Below are 20,664 nucleotides of genomic sequence, written 5' to 3'. Positions count from 1 at the left end.
AAGACACTCAACACACAGACTACAAACTTTTAGACAGCCGATAGTATGAACATGTATGGAAGTTCGCACATTACACCAATTTGAAATCGGCCAATTCTTCATACAAATTAGAATCGGGCCCAACTATCGGTCAACTAAAAGTCGGTGGTCTGCGCCTAGGCTTCAAGTAACGTTAAATAGATCTCACGAATCATGTTCTTGTCTGTTTCAGGACTTCTTGTCAAAACCCATCTGATCAGACAAACGTTACTTTCATATAACGTACAGAAACAGAAAGCATTAGCCAAACTAGTCTTTACAGCTATTGCAATAATACCTTTATTGTCGTGCGCCCGCTTGGTGCCGTAGAACTGCAGCGCCTCGTCCGCGGTCGCCTTCTGTCCGCTGTACAGCAGGTAACAACACACCATCGTACCTGAAACGATAGTATACAAGTGTTGTATTGTTAAACATACGCCAAAACGACCTATGGGTCTTGTGAATATAAAGGGTAATATCCTGTGTAAAAGACTGAAAGAAAAAACTTTTCATTGACAATTACCAATCACAGGTTGCAATCCATTCTTGAGTGGTCAAAATACGATCCTAAAGCCCGGTTTCCACCAGAGGATAGGGAAGGAGATGCGTCCGAATAACCAATCAGATTTCGTTATATCTACATCACCTATTCGCTCTGCTTTGGAGGAAACCGGACCTAATAATTATACACTGCAGTGCAGTTCATTACATTCGATCTGAATCAACTTTATAACTCCAAGTCCTCCACTAGCTCTTATGGACATATGTTACAGTGATTTGTATTGCCGCAACAATGGATTCAGTGATTCGGTGTTCAGACGACAGATGAGATGGCTTCTTTTCTCTTTTACTATTGTTATAAGAGCTAATTTGTTGTATAATCAACTGAACATTTACACACATATTTATGTCAACTGAAAGAAATTGAGATAGATACCGAGTTTACAATTAGGAGAGATATTTAATGACACATCTTTACCAGCGGGAATCAACTTGAGAGCTCACGTTACTAACAAGTTGATGACTTGTATCATCGTATAAGATGGAGTCATTAGCTGAAATTACTCTAAATTGTGGTCAAACAAATCGCCCACACATTATGGCAATCGTCATGTCGCATGTCAATTGATGTCATTGTAAGTTATAATTGAACAAAAAAGTGATCTTTTGACCTTTCAATAAATAGAAATAAAGTTTGTTTATCCAAACTTCTTGTATGAAAATTGACTCAAGTCATATCATATTCTGATTGATAACAAGCATAATAATTAGGTGTTTTCGGTGCGATATATCGGACATCACATAAAGACTGTCATCAGGGTATTAACAGATGAAATAATACGAAAAAGTAAGAAAACAACTATGTATCACATCAAAATTCATCAAGCCGTAGGGCTATAGGTCAAAACAAAACACGACTAATATTATTATAAAAAGAACAACTTATATGAAGTTTGTAAAAAAGAAACATCTCAATGCAGATACCGCACGCTGTTAGTCGACATAAATATGGATGCTCAGCCAAATAAACGAATGTTCCCTGATGAAGATATTAAACACGCTTGTTCAATTCCACTTCCTTTTTCGTCACAAAAAAAGTGAATGTAAAATTAACGGATATGAAATTTTATGGAGGAAACGATCGGCCCTTTCTGTTTTGCAGAATCGCTCGTTTTTTAGATTCGGCCTCCATACCGCAACCCTATTTTTATATCCCTTCAGGGCTGCCCACAAAAAGTCGCTTTGAAAAGGTCTTTTTTTTCCAAATTTACGACTTTGGCGTGAAAGCGGGCGATGGTAATGCGACCAATTATGCGTCGTAAAGAAATTTCGCAATTACGACTTTCGGGTTTGGGGCCCTTTTTGTTTGCGCGACAATGGACGCTGTCAAAGGCAATAAGGCAGCGCGTGTAATATGCAACCTTAACCTTTGTTACGTACGCCCTAAGACCTTTATGTTAAATTTCACGATCGACATATTGATACAGAGCAACTTATTTAATATTCTTTTGATGTGTGTACGGCAAAGACATAACAGAACCGTACGGCACAATGGAAAAGCATTTAAAGACCTTGACTATAGATAATTTTATTCATACCTTATGTGGTTCATACCTAGAAGAGTATTGTGACGATCGAACTATTCTTTGCCGAGGATTTTGCCTGTGTAGATTTCGAATGCCGAATACATCGAAATCGGTTCACTATTAGGGTCTCCTTAGCACTTGGCAAGTGTAAAAACCGGAACTGTTTTATGGGCTTAGGTCCAATATAACCTTTTTTAAGGCTTAAAGCTTGATAACGTGCTTAAAGCTTACTTTACTTCAAACGAACAAACGAAATTTTATACTACATATCTACAAGATGGCTTTCCAACAATAATAGCGCAATAAAATACCATCTGCCTGACAACTGTCACGTAGCACCTTTACTCTTTTTTATTCCAGTAAATATCAGTTATCGCCAAAAGGATAAACTGACTGTTCAAAGATTTCTGCTATAAAAATCGCCAAAATAAAAAAAAACAGCTTTACAGTGAAATAAAAATGTAAAGCATAATTAATATACTTCAATGGGTCTTTTTACTGAGTAGGCTGTATGAAACTGATTAATGATATCGGATAAATCGGATTTGATGTAATCTGGGGCCATCAGTATCAGTTGATATCCAAGTCAAGTCATTCTTCTGACCAGATTCCCACAGGTCTAATGATACCTATTCCTGCCTCCCCAAACCGTCTAGCGTCTGGTCAGCGACGGGAGTATAGGCTAAACTTCATAAGCCTCTGTTAAATTAAAGGTCGTACTCCTTTAGTGGAGAAATGACCTGATGATTAATATTCCTGTGAAGGTCTTACCAGTCCTCCCCTTCCCAGCTTTACAATGTACGGCGGCCACGTTTCTGGGGTCCTCGTTGAGCCACTTGTGCACGTCCTCGCAGAACGGCTGGATCAGCTCCATATTGGGCGGCGTGTGGTCTTCGAACGCGTACCTTTCCACCTGGAAGAAGGAGAAAGGAGATTCAGTCAGAATTCTTAGCAATTTTTAAGTATTGTTGTAATGTAAATGTATTGTCGATGATATTGAATAAACGTTTCTTCTTTAGTTCTTTCTAAGCAGAACAAACTTGACCTTCACTGGTTGGGTTTTTATTGACGGTCAAGCTGTAGATCTTGGCTACACAGGAGTTGCAGCGGTGGGAACGAGAGGTGGGAATCGTCCCGTTAGTGAGCAAACCTAAGAACAGTGAGGTCTGCCTGCCATTTCACTGCATGGTAAGTGTTAAGGATAACCTCCGCGCATTTGATTCAGAACTCGTTAACTACATGATTGATTCAGATTGAACAGAAACTGCCTAAACCCATCCGACATTATAGGTATCGCTAAAACTGATATAAATTAAGGTTAATACATAATATCAAGTACGTGATTGGTTAAGACTTTGGGGAAATTGCTTGCCAGTAACAGACGCGAATCTATTATTTAGTGTTAATTTCATAACACCGCCTAAACAGCCAATCAGTCTGGTCTAGTTCGTTGTATTGAATCTCCAATGAAGGCACTCGCTTAGACAAAGTAAAATATTCGATTCATTAGTTAACTGCTTCTGTGAATCACTTTTTTTTATCAACTCATTGTACTATTTTAGCAAGGCACTTTGTAAATTCACCGTAAATCATAGCAAACTCAAAACAGATAAAAAAGACCTCCTAAAAAGATATTAACAAAGAATCAAACAAATGCAGCGGGAATCTGAAAGGACATTAGAACTAGGTATCTCGTTATCGATCACAATCGCCATCCATCATCGCCTGTCGCAATCGCAAGACATATCCCCAATTCATTTGTAGATGTGCAGCCGATAGCACATCAAGCTGTACATCTTCGTTGTAAAATAACAGCTATTTCAACTACATTAGACGCTAAAGTATCTGGTTGATGTGATCTGTACATGAAATTCCACACCAACCGAGAACATTAGTCTCCACCTGCCTACGAAACATCGCACGAAACAATTTTTGCAAAAAAACTCTAATGAATTTATTTAATTCGATACAGTAACATGAAAAATGTAGAAAGTTGGTAGTTATTGGCCAAAACGCTACTTTTTCGAATTAAAAACTGAATAATAGTCCAAATACATTAGCGCATTACTCCTCATTTAAATAAATTCCTTATGAATTGGAATCGATCACTTGAAAAACAAAAAAAAACTAGAATATATTTTTTTAATTTGGCAAGTCTCAATTAACTTATTTATTGTTATATTTTGTTCCATAAAGCAAGTCCTTATTTAAGAGTACACGACAATTTGTATAGCAACAACTTACATCATTATTATGTCTACCCAAAACAAAAATTAATCACCTTTTCCGGCATACAACGAGATTGCTTCTCTACTCCATAATAAGAACCTTACAAAGATCATCTGCGTATATCAAACGTTGCCAACCAACACATAATACGTGACTGTACAAGTTATTTCCGTAATTGGCCACTATAATCATTACCGAAGGGATATCACGTCTTAAATGTTGATGCAAAAGCACCTAGCAACACCGTTGGGCAATATTATGGCAACACAACTCATAATGATACCACTTTCAAAGCACATAGAAACAAACGCAAGTTCTGTTGGTGCCTTTTTCCTATGATGCGGATTTCGGCACGCGTGCGGATCTGGGGGACTATTCCGAAGTCACCGTTGCTCATGCTGGCATATCGCTATGCGTGAGAGGGATGGCAGCATTCGAAACTTCCGATCACTTTTTTCGGAGTAGCCCCCAGCTTGCGGGTTGCCCGCATTTCATTATTTATTACATGTTTTTTTTTCACGCACGTGGAAATCCGCATCAAAGGAAAAAGGAACTTGATTGAATTAAAATATTGTGCAAAGTATTCATGGTAGACGTGATATTAGAAAGCTTTAAAAGTTTCAGGAAGCTTTTTTAAAATATGTAATAATATTTCCAGAAGCTCGCAGATAACTTATCGCACATCGTATCTTGGTTCCAATACCTACTTGTTACAATTGAAATTGAATTTAGCTTTGCGTTTGAGTATGCCATACCTTTTTGATATACTACAAACTATGTGTAGAAGTTCCAATATTGGCATTGCGCGCATATGCATTCTGTATCTTGCAACCTTTGAAGTGGAAATTGATTTGATTTATGTACATACAATATCTGGGATATCAGACACTCCAATTTTTCCGCCTGGCTAAACAGTTATTTCATTTACCATAAGGGTCTTAGAATAACTTGTTCAAAGGAAGCACTAATTGGGATTCTTGGATGAACGTTTCTTATTAGCTAAATACGTTAGCGGAATCAATTACTTACTTATATTTTGATACAAATAACATCCTCGAGATAATAAATGTATCTAAATAGGATATTAACAGCTTCAGCAGTTCTATTTACTTTGATAGGGACCTTTATCATGTAAAGTTTAATTCTAAAATAAGCCACTTTGGCCAAAACTTAACCTTGGGTCAGTACAAAAAAGGTTTGGTTTGCATTAGGTAAGGAACTCGAAATGTCTTTTACCTAATAGGCGTAATTTAAAAAATAAAAAATAATTAACAGCTCGCTAATGATAAGTTACGTCTCGGACACCAATATATCATTTTAACTGCTGTAATTGGTTAAAAAGACTCGTGTCAAACAATCACGGCAGTAAAACATGGCACGAACCGTTAATTTTATCAAACTCGGTACTGAAAGGGGTAATAAAATTATAAACGATATCCACACTAACATTATAATTGCAAAACTGTCTGTCTAATGAAAGAGTTTGAAGAATTTTCAAACAGAGGTAAATTAATCTATTTTGAGAGTCTATTAATGAGAAGACTCAGGCTACGCTAGCTACGTTTTATAGACAAACTAGCGGCCGCCCGCGACTTCGTACGCGTGTATCCCGTTTTACCCCCTTCATCTTACGCGGTTTAGATTTTTTCATACAAATGTTTTTTCCCGCTAATTCCCGTTCCCGTGGGAATTTCGGGAATTTTTCTTTCTTAGTGCACCTCTACGGCACCTAAGCTACGTCCCTTTCAAATTTCAAGTGCCTACGTTTAGCCGTTTAGGCTGTGCGTTGATATGTCAGTCAGTCACTTTCTCCTTTTATATATTTAGATACAGCTTGGTCTAAAATAAGGGATGAAAATTTCCATGGCTACCGAATTTTCATGGAATCTGAAATTAATATTTCATGTTTGATAGAAAACTAAGTGTTTTTGATTGCAAGTTTCTGTGATAAACCAAAATTACATTAAGCAGTGCATCCATAGAAGGTTATTGGAAATTCGTGTGATTGTATTGTCTATCCCAAATTGAGTGGCGATGAATCTCGTTCGTAAGGCTTCCTAGACAGATTGGTTTTCCGATGAACTGCTACACAGTTAGGTTGTACTGATAGCGCTAACTGGCGATATGGCAAGCCACCCCCGGCTTCCGATGATTACAAAACATCGGTATTCCACTGCTTTGATTATCAAATCTGGACTAAATTTAGAGTTATTTTTAAAATTAATTCAATTTTATGTACACCTCAAGTTTTCAAATTCGCGACATACCTACTTATCTCTATGAAATTAGAAAATTGTGCAATATTGATAGGTGATATCAAATTCGTTTTAGACATTCCCTTTCCAAAAAAAATTTTAAATTATGAGATCTTTCATAAAACAGTTCAATTTCCTCTTCTTTGACAATGTCCCGTGATTGTCATCAACATCATCCAACATACAAGCTGCCCTCAAATTAGACTCAAGTTTAGACTACAAACTAGAGATGAAACGGATAGTTGTTTGGCCGGATACCGGATATCCGGCCAGCTGTTAGGCCGGATATCGGTCGGAAACATGGACTCTTCGTGAAACCGAAAGGAAGAAGATTGACGCATTGGAGATGTGGTGCTGGAGACGGATGCTGGGAATATCGTGGACCGAGTTTCGTACCAATGACTCCATATTAAATGAACTCGGCATCAGACAGCGCCTATCAACCACGGTTCGGTCACGCATTTTAACCTTCTTCGGCCATGTATCTCGGCGCAGTAATGACTCCATAGAGCGTCTCGTAGTACAGGGAAAAGTTGAGGGCACCAGACCACGTGGTAGATCACCAATGAGATGGACGGACCAGATCAAGGCCGCAACTAAGTGCTCGATTAGCGAAAGTACCCGGAAAGCTGCAGTCCGCGAGGAATGGCGCCGTATTACGAGGAACATCACTCTGAATAGTGATTCAAAATGATGACCACGACCACTCTGACAAGAGTGTACCGACTGAGAAGAAGAAGTTAGGCCGGATAGCCGGATATCCGGCGGCCGGATAGTTGGCTCATTGTCTCGTTACATTTCGTGACGAGTTTAGCGCCGCACAGGTGTTTCGAACGTGATCAGTGGGTCTAGACTAGTCTAGACTAGACTAGTCACACTTTTCGAAAATCGAATCCGTCCGACCGAATAGAATGTTAGATTTTGCTACTTGTCTAGGGAGCAGATCAACTCGGGTGATTTCGGTTGCCATCGTGTGTGATTTAATAGTGAAAATTAAATTAGTTTACTTGCTGCGTAATCTGTCTTAACTGCATCATGTCATCAGACCATCAGTGAAAAAATATTGCCTATTCTATTTGGCAATATTTCGACAAACAGTTATTTCCTATTTATGTATTCGTCATTAGAGTGAATAGCCCAGAAAAAGAAATTACGTTTTTGAAAGGCCTTAACATGGCTTTTTTGTAACTTTTTGGACTTTAAATAAAAGCTGTCTTTATTATAAGCCATTCTATTGATATTTACCTCAAAGATTAATGTATTTCATTTTATTAATAGGAAATTGTCATAGTTTTTTAATATCCGGTATCCGGCCGGATAGTGAGTTACTATCCGGTATCCGGCCGAATAGTAAATTTAGGCCGGATATCCGGCCTACCGGATATCCGTTTCATCTCTACTACAAACTTTAAAGTATTAAGCCTTTTACGAGTTCCTAAACAACTTCTGTACTTTATTCATAACGATGGTTGGCAACACCTGAACGCCAGTGCATCAGATTAAGATCAGATACCGCTGTGTAAAATCTGATAGCAGTGCAACCAGTGTTCAGGTGGGAACGTTATCTCTTATCGGATGACAACGTTAAATGACACTTACGCAACTACACATGCCCGTATTTAGATGAACAATGCTAATTTATAAAGAAAACCGAAATATGTGTCAATAGTAAGGAAGTTCTTGTAAGGAAGAAGGCTAGCGATAAACGAAATTTTTACGCGATTTGAAAAAAAAAACTTATCTTTTTTTTTTTGTTTTCTTTTCACCCATTTTTCTTGGTGTAAAATAAATATTCATGCATTTCTACATTTATAAATAAAACACTGACCGCTATGTTTCCTATGACACCGGCATATCTATGATCATAGAATAACAAAAGACGATGGGTAACATACACAAACTATCCTTCGGGTTTTTTTTGGTGCCGAACAGGGAACGCGGACGAACGAATGCTTGAGGTAAAACGCCGATAGTGATGTCCTGCGTTTCCGACTCATATGTCTTACCGAGGGCAACGAGTTTTAGTGGGTAGGGCCTAGGCCCTAGGGCCCTGACCCTTCTGGCAAAGGTTTTTAGTGGGCAGGCCCTGCCCTTCTAACAGGGAGAACACCACATAACCCAGTAGCTGCCCCTGCCGCTGGTGGGTATACAAATTCATGTATTTTCGACGAAAAAAGAAAGAAAACTATCCTTTTTGGTAGCCCTAACAATGGCGAATTAATGAAGATAAACTTTCCCGCATAATTCCGACCTTTATGTCTGGCGAGATAAGGTGCAGCTTATCGCGGGGCCAGCTGCGATTAGTTCATATTGCACAATAGAGGAAGCTATTGCAGACTGCCAGACAGACACAGCTAGTAACTACATTATAACTGGTGACTACTTACTAAACACAACAAATAGATATTTGATATTCCAGCTAGGACATGTCACAACTTCAAATGTTCCTAAAAGGCAAAGTAGGCCTTTATCCATACGTTTCACTGCTGGGCAAAGGCCTCACCCTAATTGTGGGGTAATAATGCCATAGTCCACCACGAGATTGCCTATGGGCAGTGCGGATTGCACTTGATCAGTCTCGGAAGAGACGTGGGAAATTTCATTTTGGAAAAATATTGAGATTTTTGGAAAGGGCTTTTAACAAGATTATTAGTGCCGTTTATTTGAAGTTCCGGAAGATATTGTACGATATTAGTATTTTGGCCAGAAACAGCAAGAGTTATTTTGGGGCCTACACTGGTAACATTGTGTCCTAATCCAGTTTTGAGGTCGGGAGGCCAGTGCGGTCTACTTATGTGTTCATTACTATCACGAAGCCTGCGTCACTCATATTATCTGCCAAAGCGACATACAGGAAATATGCAGCGTTAGGTACCAACACACTAAGCTAGGCTGAAGGTCTTCAGTATCGGCAACTCTCAAATATGCAAGAATTGATGTACAGAAGCATTTGAAACTAGTTATTAACCGCGGATTTGCACGTGTAGAATACGATATTACCTTTACTTTTTATGTTCAATGTTCATTATAAAAGTCAGAATGGTAATTTTAGAGTGCATTCATACATCTACTTCAGGAGTAAAACATCTTTTTGTGTGTCTGAAATCACACAAGTAAGAAAGAAGATACACTCAAGAACAGATTTAACTGTCAAATTAGCTAAGCGTAAGATTTCAAAACAATGTTAATAAATTAATAATATTTATTTAGAAGGAAGCTGTAAGATCTTATCTTATAATACCTATTTAAGGTCAAGAGAAAATACACCACAATGCTGCATTCATAAATATGCTAGAAATATTAAAATAAATCTTCAAATTAAAATTATTTATTGCATGTCATATGGGTATCTTAGAATGTATCCGACATTTCAGGATCCATTTTGCAGGTATGTCGAATCCTGAAGTGTACTCGTGTCATATCAATGTTGTCCGTAGCAAAAATACATTTTCACATTTTCTAATATTTGTATTGTGTTGTGTTGTTAGGCGGCAAAGTAAATAGCGAGCACTTATCGCAGTTAGCGCTTCGCTATTTGCGCAGACGGCATTATCGGGAGACGGAGTCCCGATAACTCCATAGGACTTCCTCGTTACATCGCAAAAGGTCATTTTTTGCATGCGAATGAAATGTTTGCTATGTATAGTATAGTCGACAGCATAGCTAGCTATTACAAAATGTAGAGCTTGGCCATTGGATTGAAATCTTGAAACCCCTTACGTATTAAAAAAACTAGCGGCCGTCCGCGACTTCGTACGCTTGGATCCCGTTTTACCCCCTTAGGCCCTTTTCACACGTCCCGGTTGCCGGCTAACCGGCGCACAGTAGTTTGATTTTAAAAATAGGTGGACATACGATTGAAAGTCATAATTTCACCGAAACAAAAATTGTTTTGGATAGGATTTTGAATGCTGATTAACATTTGTCATTATGCATTTTTTGATAAAACGAGCCTTTCATGCTTAAAAAAATATGACAAGAAAATTTGTATGGAGAAAAATCTTTTTTATTTTTTTTCTGGCTACTGTTGCAAACTGTAGCGGCCAAACCTTATGTAGTCGTAAGTACCTATGGTGCCTAACATTACTACATAAATACTTTTTGCGGGCACGCGCGGCCAAGCGAGTAATGGACATGCAAAATGTTAAATATTTTATTTATTCATTATTGATTTTAATGCACTTAAAGTAATTATTAATAGATAAATATACTTAGTCTAACTTACTACAGCCCCCTATTACCTCATTTCACGCTAAAACCTTTCAAACTAGAACCTAAGTTTGTAGGTACTAGGTAGTCTAAGTTGTTTTTATTGTCATTATAATATTCACTACTGGTCTACTGGTTATCGTGTAAGATAGATTAGGTAGATATCAACCCTTTACCTGGGTATATACCTACTTCTTGGCACTTATAATACCGACATACATGATTAAAAAAAGTCTTCAAGCAAGAACCCTTGACTTCAAGTTTATTAACTTTCTAGAGTAGTCCTGAATAGATCCTTAAATCATTTTGACTGTCATAATCGATTATAGTAGGTAGTGGGTTCAGTAAGGGTTTCAAACCACATAGTAAAAAATACATTTTTATGGCTCGCCATTCAGTTAGTCAAATAATTCCATCATAAATGGAAATATCCGTAACCCTCTTCTACACATTATTCATCATCCATCATCATTTCAACCATAGAACGTCCACTGCTGAACATAGGCCTCCCCCAATGATTTCCACAATGGTCGCTTGGTGGTGCCCTGCATCCAGCGCCTTCCTGCTACCTTTATGAGGTCGTCGGTCCACCTTGTGGATGGACGTCCTACGCTGCGCTTTCCGGTACGTGGCCTCCACTCCAGAACCTTGCTGCCCCATCGGCCATTATTTCTGCGTACTATGTGCCCTGCCCATTGTCACTTTAGCTTGCTAATCCGTTGGGCTATGTCAACGACTTTGGTTCGTTTACGGATCTCCTCCTCATTTCTGATTCGATCTTGTAAAGAAACACCGAGCATAGCCCTATCCATAGCACGTTGTGCAATTTTGAGCTTATTTATTGAGAGGCCACGTTTCCGAGCCGTATTGCCACACATTATTGCAGATCCATTATGTACACCTCTCCTATAGTTTTATATGCCAGCTAACGTACCCAAAAACTGCTGTTACATGGTGCAGATAATGTGATAACATTTTGGTGTACTGCAAACCTGCCTATTGGATTCTTTCGGAAAAAGTAAGTATGTGAGTGACTTTGATTATTTTAAACACTCTGATCAAAATAAGCGAATAGGCTAAAATATCTTTTTTTGATTGTTTTCGAACGAAGATAATAATTGAAGACATGAATGGAAGAAGGTGATAAATGTCGGATTTCAGATTTTTCTCAGTTCGATGATTGGGTAAAGTGGGTAAAGGTATGCTTTATGCTTTATGTTTGAGGCTACTTATAAAGGTGTTATGTACGTTATCTTTTTAGACGAAGGGAAAGAAACTTACACCTCTTTAAAGGTGCCAAATAAAAAGAATATTTTTGCGAAAGTATAAGACTATTCAACAGAAGAACTGGAAATTACAGTTCCGCTACCTACTGTAATCGATTATGACAGTCAAAATGATTTAAGGATCTATTCAGGACTATACTCTAGAAAGTTAAAAAACTTGAAGTCAAGGGTTCTTGCTTGAAGACTTTTTTTAATCATGTATGTCGGTATTAGAAGTGCCAAGAAGTAGGTATATACCTAGGTAAAGGGTTGATATCTACCTAATATATCTTACACGATAACCAGTAGACCAGTAGTGAATATTATAATGACAATAAAAACAACTTTAGACTACCTAGTACCTACAAACTTAGGTTCTAGTTTGAAAGGTTTTAGCGTGAAATGAGGTAATAGGGGGCTGTAGTAAGTTAGACTAAGTATATTTATCTATTAATAATTACTTTAAGTGCATTAAAATCAATAATGAATAAATAAAAATATTTAAAATTTTGCATGTCCATTACTCGCTTGGCCGCGCGTGCCCGCAAAAAGTATTTATGTAGTAATGTTAGGCACCATAGGTACTTACGACTACATAAGGTTTGACCGCTACAGTTTGCAACAGTAGCCAGAAAAAAAATAAAAAAGATTTTTCTCCATACAAATTTTCTTGTCATATTTTTTTTAAGCATGAAAGGCTCGTTTTATCGAAAAATGCATAATGACAAATGTTGATCAGCATTCAAAATGCTATCCAAAACAATTTTTGTTTCGGTGAAATTATGACTTTCGATCGTATGTCCACCTTTTTTTAAAATCAAACTACTGTGCGGCGCCGGGTACCCGGTCGTGAAGTGTATGGGCATGCCGGATTAATTACGCCGGAACATGTGAAAGCTACGTACCATGGGCCAAAAGGGCCTTAGGGGTGGAGTTTCGTAAAATCCTTTCGTAACATCCAAATTTCAGCCCGATCCACCAACAGCACCTGGGTGCTGGGTACTATTCGGGCGAGTGCTCTAAGTGGACTACCTCATTGATTTCACTAAAATGAAAATAGACAATACAGTCCTTATGCAAATTAAAATAATACCTGTCAAAATGTTTGAGAAGTTTCTTTGGCATGAGGTTCATATTATTATAATCAATAAAGACATGACATGTGTAATTTTTCGGCAGCTTTATTTACTGTCGACTGTACAACTACGAGTAGGTCTCTGTTGGATTATGAAATCTGATATAACGTATTTATTTTGATAACAAATGTTACATATTGTAAGTTGCAACAATTTTACGCATAATCATTAAAAAAATGTACTACTGCCACTCCTGCACACTTAATAGATTCAAGAGAACATAAATTTTAGGCAATTACGAAGGCAAACAGTGCCTTCTTAGCAAAAGGGTTATTAGTTCATGATAATCCGGCTTGTTCTAAGCCCGCCTGGCTAGCTACCACCATCTTACCTAAGTCTGTCGCCATTTAACAACAATGTTAACAGCATTGTTGTGTTCCGGCAGTTAGAGATAAGATAGCCAGTTCCTCCGTGATTGAGGATTCCGGGTGAAGCTCGCTTCCACCTTCGGCCTGATAGTCACTTACCATCAGGTGAGATGCAGGCCAAGAGCTTCCTCGTTGTGGATAAAAAAAAATCCGTGCCAGTGGTTTAAATTTTAAGTGATTGTAGTATAATAGAGCTGTGGTTTTCTGAACAAAAAAAAAGCCGTCACAAGCTTACATTACATGTCTTGAGAATAGTGACGTACTGGTGAAAGCCAATAAATAAGCATGCAGATTGAATTTTGTAGATCTATTATATTTCACGCGGAATATAAAGTAAATCGTATTAAATGATTAAAATACAATTATCCTAAATTAACAGACTCCAATTAAGTACCAGATTACAATGACACGTTTTAAAATTACTTCTGCGTCAATCATTAATTGGCCGGTTTGCATATGTACCTAATGGCTGCAGTGATACTATCCAGGCGGAAGCTATAATTTATATTATAATGTACACACGTCCGACAGATCATTTCGACATAACCATAAACTATTGCATGACAAAGCAGACGGTCATTAAAGTTCGAATTAAATTGGTCTACTTCTACATTGTAATAACCCTAATATCTTAAAAGGGATGGGTATAGTTTATATTCCTTATCAAACAATAAAAATATGAGCCCACAAAATTCGATTCAGTAAAATTAAATACAGTCGTAAGTTTTTATTTAGTAAGCATTTTTGTTGATTAATCTAGTCCAGCAGCTGGTACTAGCAAAATTGATATATCTCTGGAATAGGTATTACCCTAGACTGTAAATTACAATGGGGCCCCCATATTGCTGCCTTGGCGGGAAGACTTAGTTCAGCTGCCTTTGCGGTGAGAAAGATCAGAAACTTGACTGATGTTGAAACAGCAAGGCTTGTATATTTTAGTTATTTTCATAGTATTATGTCTTATGGTCTTTTACTGTGGGGCTCAGCAGCAGACATAGAATCAATTTTCATTTTACAGAAAAGAGCTGTTCGGGCAATATACGGTCTTAAACCACGTGACTCGCTTAGAGAAGTTTTTAAAGAAATCAATATATTGACTGTGGCTTCGCAATACATATTTGATAACATTATGTATGTCCGTAAACATATACATTTATTTACTAAGAAAAGTGACGTCCACTCATTTAACACGAGACATAAGAATAAACTTGCTGTTCCATCATTTAGGTTGCATAAGATAGGTAATTCATTCTTGGGGAAATGTATTACCATATTTAACAAAATACCACACAACCTTGTCGAATTGCCAATAAACAAATTTAAGATACATATAAAAAATACCCTTATGTCCAAAGGGTACTACAAGGTTCGAGACTATATTGATGACAAGGATGCGTGGTCAGTTCAGTCTGCACATATTTGATGTACTTAAATTTGACTATTCTTACCGTTAGATAATTCCTGGCAATAAGTGGTGACTGAGTTTGTTCCGGCGTTTCTTCTCAGCACTTGCCATATGTTTGTCTCGAAGCGCTGGTAGGGCCCAAAAGATAAGGAGACATGTAAAGTGCCCCATAAGGGCTACCTTTTCTTTTTTTATTATTTTCTATTGACGTTCATAAGTGCCACTTGTGGTCTAAACTGAATAAATAAAAAAAAAAAAAAAAAAAAAAAAAAAAAAAAAGAATTGGAAAAAAATAGAAAATCTTTTAAAATTTAATTCCAGAGGTATTTTCTAGTGCCAGTTGAACTAAACCAACAAATTAATTATTAAAAAAGTCTCATCTATAAACCAAACCATAGACACTTCTGGTCGAGTGTCTATAATCGTATATCTAGTATGCAAAAATATGTAAACGTAGTAATAAATTATATTATTTATATTCCGGATATATATTTCTTGAACTGTAACCTAGACAAGTGACGGTAAAATGTGAAAGACTATTGCATAAATATGAAAGGCATTCTCCTTATTAGTATTTAATACAATAATAAATATTCCGCGCCATTAAATAATATAATAGGCGAAGCTATTACGTAGCACAATCAATATGCTAATACAACAGACGAACAAGAATTCATTAAAATGGAAACCAAAGAAAGTTTTTATAAAGCAACTGTCAGGCCTACCTAATAATGCTGGACAGCTTTGAAGAATTATTATTATTATTATTTATTTGTTCAGCGGTGGACAACAGTGGTGGTAAATAATGGCCCAAGTACACTACGCGGGAAATTAATCAAGACGTAATACTGTAAACACGCACTTGGGTTAGCTTCGCCGCGTGTCGCCCATACTTCGGTGTACGATCTAGCGCTTCGCCTCGGTCAATTTCCCGCGTAGTTTGCTTGCGCCATAAAGTCGCACATCACGATATCGCATCTTTAACATCTTCACAAGATGCCAAATTATGTAAATCAGGCACTTACACGTGCCGCCTTGATTAATATTATTCAAAATCAAAATCACCTAAAACATTGTGAATAAATTCCGTGAAATATTCTAGACTAAATTAAATTTCCATGTATTGTATGACACATTCAATGAATCGTATGACACTTCATCTCAGTCGGGTGATTTGAGTCTTACTCACCCTGTGGAGATGCTGATAAAACGCACGTAGCATTTAAAATCGAGTAATTATCAGAATTGATAATAATTTTATACTGAATTGTCATTACTGCGGTAGTTTAATTAATCCCTTGAGTCATGGGGTTATCAATTTGTCCGGGATAATAAATTAAACAAAGCCCATACTACAATGTGTGACATAATTTTAGTTTTTGATATTACCAAAATGTCAGATCGGAATCAAACCAGGGATAGATTAGTCTAGCTATACATTTCAGCGTCACTACGACATTATTAAAAAACGACCTTATCAAAAAAGTAAACAAACCATTGTACTTTTTTGAAGTTTTTGTCCATGATTATTTCTTTTCAAGTACTTATTTCGTTAAAAATATCCAGACTGCTTTCTAGTGATAACAGTCGGGTTGATACCAGCTATCGGTGAATAACTGATAAGTGATAACGATCGCACTGGGCAGCGGTGGCGCCACCTGGTCTGCCCTCGCAGACATCGACGGAAAACAAAGTACTAAAATTAACAAGAACATTTTAAAGGTTAAATTGTTGCTAGCTTCGTGAAAAAATTTTCAGGGCCTTTAAACTTATGAGCAGAACTTGGGCCTTGAACCACTATGCAGATGCAGTAAGAAGTCAAAACTCAAGATAGGTATTTACTAAATAATTTATTTTAGAGAAGGTAGGTATAGTGAAATTTAATATTGCATTTTGTTCAAAGATTTTAACAGACAATAGTCAGTTCAATGATATTAAAGAACTATAGATATGTTACGTTCATAGAAATTACGATTTGAATCCGTGCCGAGCTATTCCAAATTGCACACATTGACAAATGTAACTGATAAGTGAAACAAAAGATACGAAATAGCACGCAAATGAAAGAGATAGCTATAGTTTTAACGATTCTGCACTAACTAATCTATGTCCGCAGCGCACGCATCCTTATCGCTCTAACGTCAAAACAAGATCGCTTTCTCTTTCTTAACTTGAACATGGCGCATGGCGTCTTGATTGTTTGCATAAATAATTGAAAATATAAATACTAAAAAATTTTGCATAATCACATGTGGTAAGAGATCCCTTGTATTTTGTTTACTTTAGAGTCATAATTGGTACACTTTCGAAACACACACGATGGCATTTTTTATTTATTTTGGTAAGAACAGGAACTTACGGTGTGGTACGCACGCGATTGCGCACGACACAGGCCACACGAAGACTAAACACAAGACGTCCCAATTGGGACGTATTTGAGTATTCACAGCGCGAGCGCTTATAACATATCTGCTTTTGTTTTTATATAATATCATTGAGTCAGTTGCTGTATAAATGTATTTTCAAAACAAAGAGAGTTGCTAAGGAAGTGCCTAGTACATCAGACAATACACTTATCTTGCAAATTCGCAACTGCCTAAGCGGCTTTAATGTTTCGCTTGATGTGCTGTCATCTATACAATCAATATAGCACAGGACTATTCCCACCTCTCGTTCCCACCGCTGCAACTCCTGTATAGCCAGGATCTACAGCTAGACCGCCAATAAAACCCCAACCAGTGAAGGTCAAGTTTGTTAACTGCCATTGGACCCGTAACGAAATTAATAAAAACATAGGAGGAGTTCGAAGTTAAGATTCGACTTTCCGACAGTCGATAGCATTATGCCATTGGTTCCCAAACTTTGAGACGCGCCCCCTTTCGATCATACAAAAAATTACGCGCCCCCCTCCTCCATTCAAGATGTATTGTTCGTATCGAGCAATCTGGAATGCATTCTCTTAGCGGTCGCAGGTTTTATATAATTAAGTACACAGATGGTCCGCGCCCGCCTTTAAAGGTCTTTGCGCCTCCCCTGGGGAGCGCGCCCCCCACTTTGGGAACCAATGCAGTATACAGTTTGTTGCAAATTAGCACCTCTAACTTTAGATACTCATGATGATTTTACCTTATTTTTATATATGTTACGGTCAAAGTGATAAATGTGAAAATTATGAATAATCGCCGGTTATTATGAATAATCACCGCATGATTTGGTAAATGTGATTAATATGAGGTCATTTATGTGTGTATAAAACTAAATAGGCGGCTTAGGGGTGGCCCAAGGGCCACCCCCGCCGCACCTTAACCTATTTTTCACTTTAAATCAAAACATTATGTTATAGGCATCATGGAAAAGTAATATTATTCAAGAAACATTCCAAACTCATTATGCCAAATTATATTAATTTATGATATCAAAACGTTCAAAAGTTTGGCTGTTCACAAGCACGTACACACGATGTTGTTCTTTTTAAGAAATTTGTCAGTACAAAGGTTGAGTTATTAAATAACCACTGTTAAATGTGAGTAATTTATCACTTTTACCGCGACTGTCGGTAATTATTCATAATAACCGGTTATTATTAATAATTTTCAATTTATCACATTAACCGTAACATATACATATACATGTTATGGATACCACCAATGAAGGCATAATTATCGAACGATAAGCTGGTGAGTAGCAAACGTCAAGTGAACTAGTTCGATCAGGTGGTTACTAGATACCTAGATTTAAGTATTAAACTATTAATGTACCTAATAATACAGATTGTGGGAGGCAACAGCTGACAATGCAAGGAACTGGAACAATAAATATCAAATGCCGCATTATTAGACGAACATAATAAGACTTGCAAACTACCTATTGGATAATAATTTGTTTAGTTTTACTAGTTGTTCTCGATGGTTTGCCTATTTGGATCTAGGTATATCCTTACTACATAGTAAGTATGTATCTACTATGTGAATGCCTTTTTTATAGTTGACAATAGTACTCAAAGTCTTAATTTCTAAAGCTCTATTCATCTTAGATTCCCAATAATTAATTAAAATAGGCCTAATGCCACTGTTCAGAAGTAAATAGATAAACTAATCACATAAATACTTTGGGATAAAAAAAGAAGAGCTTTTAGTAGATAGCGACTAAATAACAGCTTATTAGATAATACCACAAAATATAATACATTGATATTCATGAAAAAAATAAGAGCTTGCAGTACATAGCGACTAAATAACAGACATACAATATACATATTTACATAAGATATCCATGCCCCAGATGTAAATTATCATCATCATTTGTCCCCTGCGGGGATCAAACCCGCAACAGTAACCGCCAGGTCACGCAGCTGTCCTGTACTTAACAATACGTCAAGTACCCACCCACCAAGACTTCATATTCATTTAAAACCAGCTTTCAAGTACTCGTATTTAAATAAAATATGCAATAGCAGATATTACCTATGAACGGTTTTATTTAACAGTATACAAATGAGGCCGTTTCAAGGAAAACGCAAGCAATTGATATAAGTATGAACGTGCTATACTTTGTACGTTTGGTTAAATTGTATTACGCTTTTCAATTCTATAGATAGAGTAGTTAGTAAAATTCTGATCTTGTATTAAAATAATTATGAGCAAATCAATCATCAAATACAGGCTGCATGATGATAAATCATACAGCGAATAAGATCTTCCATGCTAAATGCTTGTTGCCAAAAGGTTAATGCTGGCAAAGTGGCATGATTAGTCTCATATATCCACCATACTTTTACAATACGCCCTATTCAAGTATTCAGTCTGATGATAGATTAGGTAGGTAACCATTGAAAAGATATCAAATGGGATAAGGTTTTCATACCGTGACGATAGTCGAAGCTGGACGTTGAAAACTCAATTTGATATCAGTTTCAGACAACATAACTTTATAGTAATGGACACTGTACATTGGACAGTAATAAAATCATCACTCAAACGAGTCTGAATACTTAAATCAATCCCTGCTTAACCGCTAAATTGGTACAGTAACATTGATGGAAACTAGCACACAGGTTCGATGACTAATGTATCAATTATTCATGAATTTATGACACCAGTTTACATCTGTAAGAGGAAATAACGATTTTTCAGTACTTCCCATGTTAAAAATGACGTGTTAATGGAATATAATGATCACAGCCATTACAAATCAGAAATATGGCCCAAGAGAGAGATACGAGACTGTACACCTGCTTCCTACTTGAGTAAATCATCTCTATGACAGTAATGACTGATGAAAAAGTTATTTTCGATTAAAATTGACAAACGCTGTAGCCTGTTTATCCATTGCTGGACCTAATAGTACCTGATCTGATTCGACAGATAGATGTCCTAGCGTTCAGAGAGTGACACAAGCTAAGGGCTACTTAATTGGTAGGTACACCGAAATTTTCATTTTTATTTATTTCATTTGGTTAGAATAATACAGCAGAGAGATAATGCACTAGCATAAGATCCGTTCAACGCTTGTCCATTTTATAGGTCAATGGTGAAAAATGCATTCAATCAGTATTTTCCTTACTTCAACGTGACTGGCAAGACAAAGATACTTCTCAAAGTACGTTGGCCCTGCGCGAGGTTTGCAAGGATTTCTACTTGTGATGAATCGATCGGAAACTTCAATAGATTTAATATGCGACATAAAACCGTAT

At 37.1% G+C, this 20,664-nt stretch overlaps 1 protein-coding gene across 1 annotated transcript in view; it reads right to left on the bottom strand.

The window, feature by feature from the left end:
* Window positions 1-20,664, bottom strand: part of LOC135078993 (phosphatidylinositol 3,4,5-trisphosphate 3-phosphatase and dual-specificity protein phosphatase PTEN) — a 66,061-nt gene that overhangs the window by 22,881 nt on the left and 22,516 nt on the right. Inside the window, exons 3-4 of the mRNA XM_063973607.1 lie at window positions 2,877-3,018; window positions 317-415 (exon numbers count right to left, since the gene is read on the bottom strand). Coding sequence (XP_063829677.1) covers window positions 317-415; window positions 2,877-3,018 — 241 coding nt within the window. The remainder of the gene's footprint in view (window positions 1-316; window positions 416-2,876; window positions 3,019-20,664) is intronic.

The sequence above is a fragment of the Ostrinia nubilalis genome, chromosome 15, assembly GCF_963855985.1.
Source record: "Ostrinia nubilalis chromosome 15, ilOstNubi1.1, whole genome shotgun sequence".
Classification (NCBI taxonomy): domain Eukaryota; kingdom Metazoa; phylum Arthropoda; class Insecta; order Lepidoptera; family Crambidae; genus Ostrinia; species Ostrinia nubilalis.
Note: the sequence above shows the minus strand (reverse complement) of the source record. Positions and strands in the feature narration are given on the sequence as shown.